This window comes from Ctenopharyngodon idella, chromosome 24 (genome assembly GCF_019924925.1).
Source record: "Ctenopharyngodon idella isolate HZGC_01 chromosome 24, HZGC01, whole genome shotgun sequence".
Lineage (NCBI taxonomy): Eukaryota > Metazoa > Chordata > Actinopteri > Cypriniformes > Xenocyprididae > Ctenopharyngodon > Ctenopharyngodon idella.
In genome coordinates, this window is record NC_067243.1 from 15,779,289 (window position 1) to 15,795,957 (window position 16,669).

At 35.4% G+C, this 16,669-nt stretch overlaps 1 protein-coding gene across 1 annotated transcript; it reads right to left on the minus strand.

Moving 5' to 3' along the window:
* Window positions 1-242: 242 nt before the first annotated feature.
* Window positions 243-16,596, minus strand: glsl (glutaminase like). The gene is given in 22 exon segments (XM_051883883.1): window positions 243-744; window positions 844-984; window positions 2,537-2,598; window positions 2,742-2,834; window positions 4,603-4,734; window positions 5,167-5,343; window positions 5,411-5,433; window positions 5,436-5,460; window positions 5,555-5,621; window positions 5,713-5,771; window positions 5,881-5,925; window positions 5,994-6,052; window positions 6,440-6,603; window positions 7,903-7,970; window positions 8,122-8,251; window positions 8,357-8,469; window positions 8,544-8,610; window positions 8,703-8,832; window positions 10,967-11,060; window positions 12,967-13,031; window positions 15,499-15,599; window positions 16,061-16,596. Coding segments are annotated over 22 exon segments (1,953 nt in total). The 5' UTR covers window positions 16,102-16,596; the 3' UTR covers window positions 243-647.
* Window positions 16,597-16,669: the final 73 nt, after the last annotated feature.

Genomic DNA, 16,669 nt, shown 5'->3' on the forward strand with positions numbered 1-16,669 from the left:
TTTCTTAGGGGGGCATTTTTTAAATTTCTGTGTAGGCACATATTTGAAGTTCTTGACTACAAATTAGCATGTTGTTCATAAAACAACCCAATGTAAACAGAAAATTTAAACAGCCATTACTCCAGTCTTCAGTGTTACATCAATGTTGAAAACAGTTTTTGCTGCTTAATATTTCTGTGGAAACTGATACACTACCATTAAAAGTTTGGGGTAAGAAAAATAAAAATAACAGGGAAAAAAAATAAAGAAATTAATACTTTATTCAGCAAGGATGCATTAAATTGACCAAACAAACTGTTTTTAACACAGAACATTGATAAAACATGTGACAACTTGCCCCAACCTTACATTTAGGAAAATACCCTTGAGACCACGGTTTAAATGTTTACCCAACAGCTACAGCAAAAATATGAGGACACTGGAATTTGTGCAGATGCATTCATAATGAATCAGTAAACACATGCTGCATTTATTAGGAAAACAAGGATTCAGTCTCTTTTAATAATTCCTAATAAGCAGTGAGTGTTTGTCTGAGACTGTTGCCTTTGCTGCTCTTTATAACCTCCTCTTCATTCTAAATATAATCCGTATCTACCTATCTGTACCTATCTCGAATGTAAATATCAACTGTAAATTAATGCACCCAATTATGAACTCTTTTCATGATCTGTGTATTTCTTCAGACACTGGATGGCGGGGTCTTGATTGCATCTCATGGCCTCCTGTAATGCGGTGTTACCCCACCTGTGAACATCAGCACAGCATAGCACAGTAGTCCTGTTGGCTGGTAAATGCTGTAACGTGTGATAATAGTCATATCATAGACGACTTTCACAAAGTTACCTGTCCTTGAGTGTGTAGTTTGCTCCTGCGTTCTCCACCAGGAACTTGATGACATCCAGACGGCCCTCAGAGGCTGCGACGTGCAGCGCTGACCGTCCATCATAATCCACAGCATTCACATCTGCTCCTGACAGAAGGTACCTATGAAAGAGGAATGAGCTCTTGTTTTCAGTTCACCATAAACAAACTTAATTCAATATAAAGTTTTTGCTATGGTGACATTTTGCCCAAAAATCAAAATCAATTATGTTTGTAATTTAAGGTCATTTATTAAATTAAAGGTTATATATATCATTTAATTTTATATAATAATATATATATATATTTATAAAATGGTTAGTTCTTGATTCTGATTCACCCAACGGTTCTGTGTATCACTAGACAACACCCTTAGCAACCACTCTTAGCAATGTAAACTGTTTGTTCTCAATTGATATTGTTCATTGAAGCTTACTGTATTATGTAGAAGAGTATTGTGAGAAAAAGATCAAGTGAGTGAGTTTATTACCTGCATTCAGATTTAGCATTTTCCTTCAGGCCAGTCCTATGTTCATAATAAAAAATCTGTTTAAATGTCCAATGTATTATCTTGTCCTTTTAACATTTAAGGGGTTTTCCCGTGACTGACAGTGATAGTCAAAGCATTTGTCAGTTGCGTCTTGTTCCGTGTTCACAACAGTTCAGTCTTTTCAATGTAAAAGTCTTTGCTACTGACTGACACACTCATAAAGATAGTCTTTGCCGCCATCTAATGGCGTAATAATGTAACTTCTGTTGCTGTTTACAGTCAGGGACTATTTTTTTCCGGCGGAAGGAAGGCTTTTAGAAAAAGTTTACTTCATTAAAGTTGCATTGATACATATTTCTGGCTTTAACATTTGTATTGTGTGGTAACCATTTTATAAAAGCAATAAGGTACTGGAGGCTAGTGCTGTATCGTGAATAAGTCACGGCTGAAGGGGTTGCAGGCACTCCCATAGGTCGTGCCTAACAACGCCCTTCAGCCGTGACTTTTTCACGATACAGCACAGCCTCTCGTACCTTATTGCTTACATAGATCAGTGGACTCGCCAGTATGATGTCATCTAGCAACCAGTTTTAGCTACTTTTAACTGAAAGCAATTGGCAACACTGGTGCTGCTATTCTGGAATACAGAAGAATAGGACGCAGGAGAAGAAGTAAATGAGTAAATGTATGTCTAACTAGTCTACAATAACCATCATGTTCACACAGCGCACAAAACGCCTCTGCACTTACTCCCGATTTCTCTCAACATGGGGACAGGAGAGCTGTCAGTCTACAAATGGGAAAACAAAGTACTTGCGTTACTTATTTGAAAAAGTAACTCAGATATTTTGTTGTAAATTTAAAAGTAATTACTTTACTATTTTTCTTGAAAAAAGTAATCTGATTACTTATATTCCTATATTATTTATTTGTATAATATTGATGTTTATATTATTTTAATACTATATTAGTATATGACTATATCAATCCTATATTATTTTATTATATTAATATTATATTATTTAAATGTGTATATATATATATATATATATATATATACACACACACACACACACACACACACACACTGTGAGATTCCCCCTGATACGCCACATAAATTTGTTTGCTTCCACAGATGATGTCTGATGTTTACATGTGATAATGAACATATCTTGGTGATCCTACCTGCGCAGAGACACCATATCCCCTCTGTAAGCAGCTAAGAGTACATTCATGATTTGGTATCCCTGTATTTCAAGAAAGCAATATATTTATTTACCTCCATATCCCCCAACAGTATCAAGAATTTACATAAATTATTTAAATAAATAAAAAACATTCTGTAAGTTAAATATAAGTTAAAGTAAAAAAATGAAATAATTAACCAGACCTCTGACTCCACCTTCCACTGTCTGTAACACAGCACCTGTCTGAAGGGAGTCCTGATGTCAAAACTGTGCAGCTGGAAGGTTGAAACCAGCTCCTTTGACAAAAAAGACAATAAATAGTTGCCATTTTCCCAAGACCAGCCCACTTTTTTTAGTTTGTCAGAGGGCTAGTATATACCTGTGGTATTAGGGGGAGATGCATTATTATACAAAAGAGAATCTGATTGGACATACATTTATATAGGATGAGTCATCTAAATTTTTTGGTCTGAGAAAAACAAAATTTTATATGCATATACACTATATTGCCAAAAGTTTTGGGACACCTGCCTTTACATGCACATGAACTTTAATGACATCCCATTCTTAATCTGTAGGGTTTAATATGGAGTTGGCCCACCCTTTGGCTTTCCACAAGGTTTAGGAGTGCGTTTATGGGAGCCTTTTGACCATTCTTCTAGAAGCACATTTGTAAGGTCAGGCAGTGATGTTGGTGAGAAGGCCTGGCTCACAGTCTCCGCTCTAATTCATCCCAAAGGTGTTCTATCGGGTTGAGGTCAGGACTCTGTGCAGGCCAGTCAAGTTCCTCCACACCAAACTCGCTCATCCATGTCTTTATGGACCTTGCTTTGTGCACTGGTGCGCAGTCATGTTGGAACAAGGGGCCATCCCCAAATTGTTCCCACAAAGTTGGGAGCATGAAATTGTCCAAAATGTCTTGGTATGCTGAAGCATTAAGAGTTCCTTTCACTGGAACTAAGGGGCCAAGCCCAATCCCTGAAAAACAACCCCACACCATAATCCCCCCTCCACCAAACTTTACACTTGGCACAATGCAGTCAGGCAAGTACCGTTCTCCTGGCAACTGCCAAACCCAGACTCATCCATCGGATTGCCAGACAGAGAAGTGTGATTCGTCACTCCAGAGAACACGTCTCCACTGCTCTAGAGTCCAGTGGCGGCGTGCTTTACACCACTGCATCCGACGCTTTGCATTGCACTTGGTGATGTAAGGCTTGGATGCAGCTGCTCGGCCATGGAAACCCATTCCGTGAAGCTCTCTACGCACTGTTCTTGAGCTAATCTGAAGGCCACATGAAGTTTGGAGGTCTGTAGCTATTGACTCTGCAGAAAGCTGGCGAATTCTGTGTGCCTCAGCATGCGCTGACCCCGCTCTGTGATTTTACGTGGCCTACCGCTTCGTGGCTGAGTTGCTGTTGTTCCCAATTGCTTCCACTTTGTTATGATACCACTAACAGTTGACTGTGGAATATTTAGTAGTGAGGAAATTTCACGAATGGACTTATTGCACAGGTGGCAACCTATCACGGTACCATGCTTGAATTCACTGAGCTCCTGAGAGCGACCCATTCTTTCACAAATGTTTGTAGGAGCAGTCTGCATGCCTAGGTGCTTGATTTTATACACCTGTGGCCATGGAAGTGATTGGAACACCTGAAATCAATGATTTGGAGGGGTGTCCCAATACTTTTGGCAATATAGTGTATCTGCTAAAAGTTAATTTCATTAGAATTAAGGAGTACATGTAGCATAAACATAAAAGCTAAGAAATATAGACTAAAAGCCACAAAATTTGAATTTTGTTTCCGTTGGGTCTAACTGGTTTATATTGATCCAGTAGTAGTAATGTAGCTTTTTAATGCAAAGTCAGCATCTGAGACTAGTTACAAAAATACAAGAGTTGCATAAATAAAATAAAAATAACCAAAGAAAAAGAAAAAACAGCAGGAAATATTATACAAGATGTTTTACATTAACATATTAAAACATTTCTGGTAAAATCTCAAAGTCCTCAAGTGAGCTTTCTACATAAAAATGTTGTATATTGATCCAGTACCTTACCTCACAGAAATGGACACCCCTCCAGGAATTTCCATTGCAGTCCAGCCCAGGTGACCAGCACACAAGTCCCAGAACTCCAGGAACCACGATCAGCACAACACCAGACTGACTGGACTTGGCAGGCACAGACGTCTGTATTGCAGAATGATATTGAATACAAATATATTATCCATCCTAAATTTTGCTTTAAATCCTCAGCAGTTTACCATTGTGAAATATGCACATTTAAAATCGGCACATCTGCTTTAAGCAAAGCAATTCAGACTGTCTCCATTAGAGGGCAGTAGGGGAATACATACATAATTCTTAGAAACATTGTTTATTCATGGACACCTCCACCGCTGTTCGATCGTTACCATTATTGTTAATTAACGTGGCAGGGTATGGGCTGTTTTAATTAGTTACATTAAAATGTAATCAAATTTAATTACTTAAACTATCCTCTTAGAGATGTGAGAGTGAATTTTAACCGAAGATTGGTGAAAATGAAACAGAACTGATGCTAAACCTGCCATATATCACATAAATATGACTCATTATTTACCAGCTTAGTCATAAACTCACCCTGAAATGAAATGTTCTGGAATAATCATTCATTCCAGCCACCTGCATCATGGAAAGGCTACTGCGGATGGCGTGGGGGGATATAACTTGGTCACCTGACAGGGGGCACAATCCTCCATTAGCCAGGGTAGCGGCTAATGCCGCGCCGGACTCGCAAGTGACTTCTGTCGATAAACACTAAGATATATGCAAAATTAAAAATGTAGTCTTCCTTTTCAAGAATATAATATGTAAATCTGAATACCTGCAACAGTAAATCCAGTGTAAATTGATCCCCACACCTTCCGGAAAGCACTGGAATGGTTTAGTTATTAAAAACAATAAGTTTAAAAGACGCTTTGCGATGTAGAAACAAAATTGATCGTACTAAGAATTATCCTGGACTTACTTTCTTCTCTTGTAAGAAAAATGAAAGCGCGTGGAGACGAATGATGTCTTTTCGCAAGTTTTGATAACTGCAATGGCAATGCTGACAGTTGAAATTAACACCAACAAATAAACAGAATAGCACAGAAAAAAATCAATTTCTCATAAAAATAGGCTTACCTGGTGCAGTTTAGGTTTGCATGCTCTTTGTTGCACAGTCTTCTGATGATATTCAAAACCTGTGTGAGAATGGTTTGCTTCAAGATTGCTTTATGGTTTTTTTTTTTGTTTGTTTGTTTGTTTGTTTTTTTATCAAATGTAGCTGGTTGATGTAAAAGTTAAGCTTACAGACTCATACTTTTCTTCTTCCTCAGTGACTGGTCTGGTTGCCAGCTGTTTTAGGACAAAAACAGTCAATAAAAGTCTATTTTTGTTCATTTATAAACAAGCAATGGTGTTACCTGTAATAAAGAAGTGCAGATAATGGCTCCTGTCTCAACCAGCGGACTGTGAGGCACACCTGCAAACAAGTTTTCTGTAGTGAAGAAGCCTAAAAATCTTTGAACTGAACATCAAACTGTTCTTGAATCCAGAACTGGACATAAATCAAGGAAATGGAACACTGTAAAACATTTTTTCAGCTGGTTAAACTTAGAAATGTAAGTTCACCTGCTGCCTTAAAAATATGAGTTAACTCAACTTGAAAATAAGCTTTGTTTCAACTCAAAAATAGTCAAGACAACGCATTACTTTAAGTTAAAATTTAAACTTAAAATAATGCATTGTCTTAACTATTTGTGAGTTGAAACAAAGATTATCTTCAAGTTGAATTAACTTATGTTTAGTTGAGTTTAACCAGCTGAAAATGTTTTACAGTGAATATGTGGAATGAACTGAGTGAACTTACCTTGCTTGGTCAGGGTAAATGGAGACTCGTATTTGGAATATTCCTCCATCCCTACAAATCTGTGCACGTAGTCGGATCCTTGTTGGTCCACCGCGAGGCCGTATATGAGAGGCCAGGATATCTCTCCCAAAATGCAAGGTTCAGCCCAGTCTCCTAAGGAAAGTCTAGAGTCCAACAAACAACAGCATCTCATTTAAACTTCAACAGACAAACTGAACTCATAATCTGTAAATAACATAAAATTTAAATATTAAAAAAAGAATTATAGTTGTAATTGTATATATTTGTTTATATAATACATATTTATATAACAATATAATATAATCGACTATAGCCGAACCTTCAATTCTTAAATGTAGTTAATGAAGTTTACCAAAAAATGAAAATGTTTGTTAAAAATACTAATTATATTATTATAATGATTATATATATTCACAATTGTTCAAAAGTTTAAGATTTTAATGTTTTCAAAGTGCTCACCAAGGATGCATTTATTTAATCAAAAATGCAGTAAAAACAGAAATATTGCAAAATATTATTACAATTTAAAATTTTAATTATATTTTGTTACATATAAAGGTAATTTAAAGATTTTGAAGTGTCAAAAGGTCATTCGGTTTAACCGTCCAAAGGCCAATACAGCCATTTCATTTGTGATTAAAATATCTTAAAATGTATATATTTTTTATTCTGGCATGATTTTATAACATCATATATCAGCATAGTGCAAAATGGTATTAAAATTATGTGTAGAAGTTGTTGCTTTGTTGTGAGAAAGAATGTCCGGAAAAATGAATTTCATTGATGTCATTTGGAGTAACTAATATAAAGGGACCATTTTGGATCAAGTCATGTGGTCAATATCATGTGACAGGATGTGACATCACTCAGACACCTGCAAAGGACCACATGGTCATGAAGCAAAGTAACTAACTCTCTCTTAACTATTTGAAAAATTCATGTTTTCACTTGCTCATACGCATGTCCCGAAACATCAGGTCATTCTGTACAACCGCTATAAAACATGGAAACTAGCATTGTTTGAAAATATCGTCATTCGGTATAACCAAAAGAGTCATTCGGTAAAAGCGAAATTTTGGTTACACCAAATGACTTTTTTGGTGACAAATTTTGTCCATCTTGTAAAAATTGACAAAAGCAGTGTTAATTGATTATAAAAACCACATAATCATAATTATATCTCCATTATGTTTTTTTAGACTTTTAAAAACCTTATTCGTCAATGACCCATCCACAGTCTGGGGGGTAAAATCCACATTTTTGTTGGGGTTCCTCTGATAAAATTTGCATTCCAGGGGCTAAATATGATGTTATTTGGGGTCGCTTCAACCCGCGGACATGGAAAAACAACCCGCGGCAACAGTGTAAAAGTAGCCCAATTCCTGCGGACTTGGCAACACTGATATATATATATACAGTATATATATATGGACTTATAATACCTCTGCCCATCCACAGTACAAACTGAAATGCCCCATTTTGCGCTGCTCTCTCTTACGTCTTCTTTCTCCTGTTCATAAATACACAGGATATGAGTCACATTGTGATATTTTTCATGAAACAATTAGAAAATAACCTGTGCTACTTTAAGGCTTCTTTGCACATCTCTTTCACCAGACTGTTATATAAAAAGAACAACAGCGGAAACGGATTTGACGCACCTTCACAGAAGATAGTTGTTTGCATTTAATAAACAGCTTTTGTGTTTCCTCTGTGAAGGTAGAGAAATCTGGAATGACAAATCTTCCCTGCAATGCCTTCAGGATGAAAGACACAAAGCCTGTCACGCACCTGCAGAATGTTCAAAAATGAAGCATATTAGCAGCACAAAAGATTAGGGGTGTTTAGAATGTTGTTTGGCATGATTTGACTGTTGGTATCAAGATCCTGTCTGACCTGTGAAAAGTGCTCCTGTCAACAGTTCCATCCCCTTCCTGTAGCTTCCGCATCAGGCTGTAGCAGTCTTTAATCCGCGGGTCTGTTCGGATGATTCCTGAGCTCCACAGGGCCTGCCAAAGTACAGAGAGATATGACATCCTGCACTGTTGAATATTAGCCAATATTAATGATGCTTCTCAAGTACCTCAAAAAACTGATTGCAGTTGACTCTTCCGCCAGAGGCGAAACTATCAAAGAGCACATCAGCAGCCCTTTTGGAAAACAATGCGTTGTGTAGTCACTATATGGCTAGTAGCTTGTGAAGCATGTTAAGCGAATGCTGCCGTACACATTTGAGACTCACACTTTTTTCTTAAAATGACCTTGATGGGTCTCCGGTCGGCCCAAGTGTTGCCATGCTTGGCTGGCTTGAAGTTTGTCCTGCTCTGGTACTGTCCGTTTTGTGCCTCCGTTGCTTATAAAAGATGGCACGCCTAGGGAAAAGAATAGGAATTTTATTAGAGCGGAAAAATGAATCATTAAGGATAAAGACAGTGCTTGCTAGGCAACAAAATATTATATATATATATATTTTTTCTTTCTTTTTTTTTGAACTACCGTTCAAAAGTGTGGGGTAGTTGTTCGAAAGAAGTCTCTTATGCTCACCACGACTGCATTTATTTGATCAAAAATACAGTAATATTGTGAAATATTATTACAATTTTAAATAAATGTTCTTTGTTTAAATATAATTTAAAATAATTCAGTTTATTCCTGTCATGTCAAAACTAAATTTTCAGCATCATTACTCCAGTCTTCAGTGTCACGTGATCCTTCGGAAATAATATGCTGATTTGCTGCTCAAGAAACATTTATTATTATCAGTCCTGAAAACATTTGTGTACATTTTTTTTCAGTATTATTTGATGAATTGAAAGTTCAAAAGAACCACATTTATTTGAAATAGATTAACATTGTAAATGTCTACTGTTCCTTGCTGTATTAATTGTTAAAGTATTAATTACTGTAAAAAATGTTTTGCTGAACCCAAACTTTTGAATGGTAGTGTAAGCTACATAAAATATTATGTAAAGAAAATACAAAATTATGGCTCAAAATTATATTATATATTATTACATAACATTAATTATTATAAAATAATTTATATATGTAAATAAATGTTTTATACTATTTATTTATTTAACGTTTTTTAAAGCTGCAGTCCGTAAGTTTTGGCCTCTTTGTCGCCATCTCTGTTTGAAACCTGCAATTGCAGTTATTTGTGGAATTATCATCTTTACGTGGTTTGTGCATCGGCACGGCTCCTCAGCACGGATGAACCTAACGTTTGCTGTCAGTCACCGCACCGGTGAACACTGTACTTCAGAATCACAGATTGTAGTCTTGGAAGTATGACCAAAATAAGAATTTTCACCGGAAAATGTCATCTGAACAAGTAACATGTCTGCCACTTTTGTTCTGACCATCTGAGGAAAAAAGCATTACAATAAATCACGCTGCCAATGGTGATTAAATCTAACGATCGCTTAGCTCGGATCATGTCAAACCGTTTAAATTATTATTATTGTTATACTTTGTTCTCAAATTGTTAATGTTATCAGCATAGCATGACTACATGTATTTAGCGTGTATTAGCGTTATCTGATTTCAATTTCTGTAGCCACTCCGCAGTCCGAAGTCTTTTGCTTTTGACTACGGGTGAATCTCCAGTTGTCACTGATGATTGTCATTTGAACCTTTCTGGATTACAATCCGCCATCAAAATGATAAGTTTAATTATTCCAGCTGCTGTGAGAAAAGGCTATAAATGATCCGCTACCAGCAGCATCCTCACATACCATATAGCCTACTATCTGGGACTCCTTCTTTATGTAAACAGACGTGACTTAATGACACAAAAAAACAAATGGCGGCATGCTCGAATTTCCACGGAAACTTACCAGTACCGCTCTATTTAGAAAACATTATTACAAGCTTACCGTTGTGAATCGGGCTAAAGTAAGGAGATAGTTTTGAACACTTTTATGTACTTGCTCATAATTTTTAACCAAAAAAAGTTACGGACTGCAGCTTTAACCAATTATGCTTTGGTAATATAATGTCATGTCATTTAAAAGTCAGCTACTGTGCAGTGTCAAGGCACCAGTTGAATGCTTAAATATTTGTAAGGCAGATGAGATCAATTAAAATAAAATAATTAATATAAAAGAAGACCAATCACAATTCAGCATGCAAATATAACAATGACACCACTGTTTTAGAATGCCAAATATTAATTCAATGTCAATTAAAAGTCAATGAGAGATTTTCAAACTTTAACCTTCCATTGTTTTTGTTTTTTTAAATGTAACTTTAAAAAAATATGCTGAAGTTTAAAGCAAAACAAAGTTTGAATGGAGTCTGTTCACGGCCCAATTAATTGCAGTACTTAATGTTAGAGGTGTAGAACAAACACTAACCAGAACTGCTGCTTCACGAGAGCTGTAATAATTACAACAAAAAGAAGCAAGTGTACAAAGGTACATAAAAGCAAAAGGGAATTAACAGGAGGCAGAAATGTGTGCCACTGGAGATAAGAGCACATATTGTTTTATTTTGATCTTTCACCTGTAGAGCCTGGAGAGACGTAATTGACTGGCCTCTGGGATGGAAAGGTATTTCTTGGCACATGTTGAGGAATGTTCCCTGCGGATTTTGTTTCCTAGTAACATAAAAAAACATGCATTGAGAGCTTGGCTGAGAAAAATTATCTATATATAGACTATTATATATAACATCAAGCAAACAGGCTGCATTTGTGTGCATTATTTTTTCTTGAGCGAGAACTAGCTTTTATTTGGAGCTAGACGTAATGATGAATTAGCTTATCTAAGTGTTTTACACCTTTTGAAGCCTGATGAAAATACATGTAACATAATGCTGGAGCCAGACATGTCTTTGAAGTCTAACTAATTGCAGGTGTTTAGGACTGTGGGGAAACATATTGAGACATATTACCCTCTCATGTCAGCATGCTAGCTAACAAATGTTAGCCTCAAGCAGTAACAATGTCTACAGGGCTGGGATTTTATTACAGGTGAAGTACATGCTAACTTTTTGTCTTTGTACAGACATGCTACGCTAAGCAGCAGAGACAAAGTGTCTTTAATGTCCAGCACACTGTAATTAATGGAATATTGAGGGTTCAATACAAGTTCAAACACATTTGTGGAATAATGTTAAATACCATGTCCTTAATTGTTAAAAAAAAAAAAAGCAGAAATACGGCTAACAGTGTGGCACGTACAATAGAAGTGAATGGAGCCAGTTTCTAAACATTAGTGTTTCAGTATTACAGCCACACGATGTAAACAATACCCTTGTGAAAAAGTGCACTTAATTGTATTGAATGTCTCTCCATCAGTGTCCGACTCCGGTTTTGAACAATGTAAGGCTGAACACCGTTACTGACAATCCTCATTTTGGCTGCGTGAGATTCTCCTGCTTTGTTGTTGTTGAGCAACCGAAGCATGAGCTGTTAAAGCTCCGCCCTCTTCTGGAAAGAGCCAGGGAGCAGCAGCTCATTTGCATTTAAAGGGACACACACAAAACAGCGTGTTTTTGCTCACACCCAAACGGGCAAATTTGACAAGCTATAATAAATGATCTGTGGGGTATTTTGAACTAAAACTTCACAGACACATTCTGGGGACACCAGAGATTTGTATTACATCTTGTTAAAGGGGCATTATAGGACCCCTTTAAATGTTCTAAATTATAACTTCATCATTACAAATATGTAATTACAAATATATTTAAATATATGACACATTTCAATAGAAATTACATTTATATATATATATATATACACACACACACACACACACACACACCGGTAAAAACATATATACATATGTACAGGTAAAAACTAATATATATATATATATATATATATTAGTTTTTACCTGTACATACAACAGTTCTATTAAGCCATATTTCAAATGAGTAACTATGAAATGACATATAAAGATGTACTTAGGTCCTAAGTGGGTCAAAAAGCACCTAATCCAGCTAATTTCAGCTAAAAGTCCAGCTAATTGCATTTAATATAAATTTAAACTATAATACGTTTTCAATTAATTGCAATTAACAAGCAATTACGTGTCCAAAAACATAACATTCAGTTCACAGTTAAGATAAACCCTACTGTACAATTATTTAATTACCTTTAAAGCTCAAGTTTAAACATAAGAATTAATGTAAGAGCTTTTATTATATTATGAGCTTCACATTTCTCCTTTTAAAACCCCCAAAATTGGCCCCAATCACTTCCATTGTAAGTGCCTCATCACTTTTTTTTTAAAGAAAAAGAGAAAAAGTAATATTATTTTTTTGTAATAATCAACATTATGCCATTTAAGCTTACATTTGAACCTGGAATCGAAACTTTTGCCAATGTCAGCTGAATGAGTCTCATTTTAGAAAGCAGTAAAACAGCACATTAGCATATTGAAATGTCCCTCACCTCGGTCTTTTTAATAATGCTGGTCATAGTTTCCACCTCCAGGTTTGTTTTATAGTTTATGCGTGGGTGTGGTTATGAGAGCAATACAGGACTCAGCACGTACCTTAGCAGTAAACTTCACAGGGTCTGCGTTCCTGTTTGTGAAGGCATCTGTCATCTCTCCATTCTCTGAATGAGTGGGGGGTAAAAGTATAAGAACCCAGGATGAGAAAAATCCTCCTTTGCTGAATCTTGAGAGAGGTTTAAAGATTAAGATTAGTGCTTATTTGTGAGTGTGAGATTTAAAAAGGATTTTTGAAGTTGAAAACCACTAAGCATTGCCTCAGCAAAGAATGTATATGAAGCTATTTTAGAATCTAGGACACAAAGGGTTTTTTTGCGAATTTAAGACATTGTTTGTGTTGTGTTGTCCTCTCGGTCCAAAACCTCAGCAAATCCCACACAATAACTCTCTCTGAAAGCTAAAACATATGAAACCATGGTGCTGTGGATAGGGGATGGATGTAATCTGTCTATTTTTACTCTCAATCTTCCATCCAGAAGAACAATAAATCTTAAAGGGATAGTTCACCCAAAAATGAAAATCATTTACCTTCACATTGTTCCAAACCTGTATGACTTTCTTTCTCGTGCAAGACACATGAAAAAGATATTTTGACACTTTGTTTTTATCTATAAAATAAAAGGCAATGGGATACAGTGTTGTTTCTGACCCCATTCACTTTCATTTTTATAGACAAAAACAGTTAAAACATTGTTCGAAATATCATTAAAATCTATTACATCTTTTGTTAACGCAGAAGAAAGACAGTCATACAGGTTTGGATTGACTTGACGATAAATGATTTCTTTCTTTTTTTCTTTTTTTTGTGTGAACTATGCCTTTAATGAACATACACTTTAAAAATTAAGATTAATTTATTGGTTTGAGTGCCATTTTGTGAAGCAAAAAAGAGTTTTTGAGGCGGGGCAATTCTTAATACACTTTTCACTCATTTCCTCCACTTCTCCAGTTATCTTTCTCTAGTTGCATTCACTCATTTCCCAAAGTCATCTTGAATGTTAAATTGTCAATACAACTGAAATATTTGAGAGAACATCACATAAGCTGACCTCATAAATGTTTTTTTGTTCGAAATCGCCATTATGGTGATCAGTGTTCCTGAACTTCCTGAACTTCATTTGTATTATTGTAATTGTCTTCCTATTGTTGCAGCGATGCAACAAGAAATCACAGTTATTTGGTTTCAAAGGAAGGGAAGTAATATATAGGTTGCTTTTAAAAAGTGACCTAACTTATAACTTAACCATTAACTAGTCTACTTTTCATGTCAAATAATGATCTTTTAAAATTTTATTGTTAACACTTGTGTCATGAACACCTTGTGAAACTTTTAATTGGGTTTATATAATCCCTCTATATTTGTGAAATATCTTGCAATTGACCATGCTTGAGTCACACACAGACTTCAACATTAAGCATACAAAACACAACAATGGTAACACAAATGGTAGCTATACAAAGTCAAGAGTAAATCTAAAGTAAATGATCAAGTACTCTCTACAATTCTTTTTTTAGTTACTAGAACTCAAGTGAACTATAATAACTAAGCATTTGTCAGTACAACATACCATTTCTATTTCACTTTACTTTTTTTTTTGTTTGTTTTTTAAGGCAATTGTTTGGCATGCTTTTTTAAAGTAAGACTAACTAATTAGATTTTACAGCGTACAAATGTACAGGACAGCAATTTTAATAAATAATGTAAAAGATATTTGCAACAACAGCATTTTGCAAAGCTTTGAGGTATCTTACAGCCATCCTCACCTCAGGAAGTTGATTTTGTGCCCATTTAGGGTGGTACATGCCAGACGAAGTTATGCAGACAGTGCTTCCACCCCTTAGGGTGAAACTAGAAAGTAACTTAATTGTGTTTTTTTTTAAAGGAAACCCACATAACATGAATATGGTTTACAAAACAATGTGAATGTGCTTCATAATAGTCTAAGGAATTTTACTCCTTGCCACAAGCCTTTGCTACATGATTTTCTGTAAAGAAACAATGCGTATTGTGAAAATGCTATAGAAATTAATATAAAAACTCAGCTTTGTAAAATGGCTGTATTAATTGATTGTGTGATTTAAGTACAGAACAAGCTTAGTTTCAGAGCACTTATAAAATCAGTTCATTCATAATAAGTCATCAGCTTTCCGATGACAATTGAGTAATGATTAAAAGAAAAATCTAAAAAGCTGCTGTTGCAATCTTCATTTTTAGACACAAATTATATATATATATATATATATATATATATATATATATATATATATATATGTTCATACAAATATATCCGTAGCAGTTTTATATCTGCCACATCACTTTTCCCCAGAACACACCCACTGCCTTTTGCACATTTTTATGGCCCAGATGTTGACCGCAATCCTGGTTAAATGAGAACGTCTACAGAACTGTCCCATTCATTTGGCCTAGTTTCAGCAGCTCTGTCACTCTGATCTTGGAGTTTTCCTGTATAGAGCTGATGTGAGATCAATGTCGCAGAGTGGTAATGCTTGGGATTTGGCCTCACAAATTGCATCTAAATGATTCACAGTTGCGGTGTTTTGTTTTTGTACCTCTTGTGTCATCCTCCTTATTTGGCTCCAGCAGTTTGTTGCCGTCCAGGCCTCCGTAGCGCTTTCTCCATTTACGTCTGAGAGACGGTGTTCTCTGAAAACTAGGAAAAACTTTTTTTACTATGTGCTCACATGGGTTTCTATTGAAAGCATATGTTTCATTTCGAGTATGGATTAAACAAAAGTTTGAAGTGAAAGTGTTTTTTGACAGCTTGCCTTTGGGCTTAATAAACATCAGTAAACTACATTAATATATAATTCCCATACAGGATTTTGTGCAAATACACTGAAATGAGACCTTGGGATCAAAGCAAGTGTGTCTGTGTAAAGACAAGTCTAGTCATGAAGAGCAGTTCAGCTGTGTGAAATATCTGACACAGTTATCAGTTGTCAGCTCAACTCAAAACTGTGTCCGAGTGCTTGATGAGAGAATATATTTTGTATTTTATTTTACTTGAATTAGTTAAAGCACTCAGGGCTGGAAAAGACTGAGTCAATGCTCAAACTTTACGCATTTAAAACCGACTTTCCGTATGTTAAAAACAGTTTAAACAGTTCTTACCACAGATTTTCCTCTGCTTCTTGGCTTAAGCTGTTCTCCATGATGAAACTTCCCTTTATGATTTGTAAAGGCAATCAACTAGAGTTTGAAGAATTCCAAATGGTGTTTGTTTAGTTCCTGGAGACAAAGATGAGTCTTTTTGGCAGCTGTGAGAAAGTGTTTGAGCCAGTCTCAGTGTGAACAGCCAGCTTTTAGCTGGATGAAAATAGGAGGAACTTAACTGCATCTTGGAGGAGGGATCTCTATTCTGGAAAGGAATACTTTGTAATAGGAGAACAAAATAGACAAAAAACAAAAATACTACTACTAGACAACAACTATGGTATAGTCTTTTATTTAATAATATTTTTGTTATTATTATTACAGTTACAAATACTAAAATCATTACTACTAATAGCAGTTATTTATTAAATAAAACTTTTATATTAATTATTATAATATATGTAAGAATCATTTCATTTTGTTATTGTTATTATTATTAAAACTAACAATACAACTAAAACCATTAATTATTTATGTAATTATATAGGCTATATAAATTATGTTATTTATATATAACATAATTTCTGGTCATTTATGCCAGCAAATGTAATATCAGCTTAAACATTG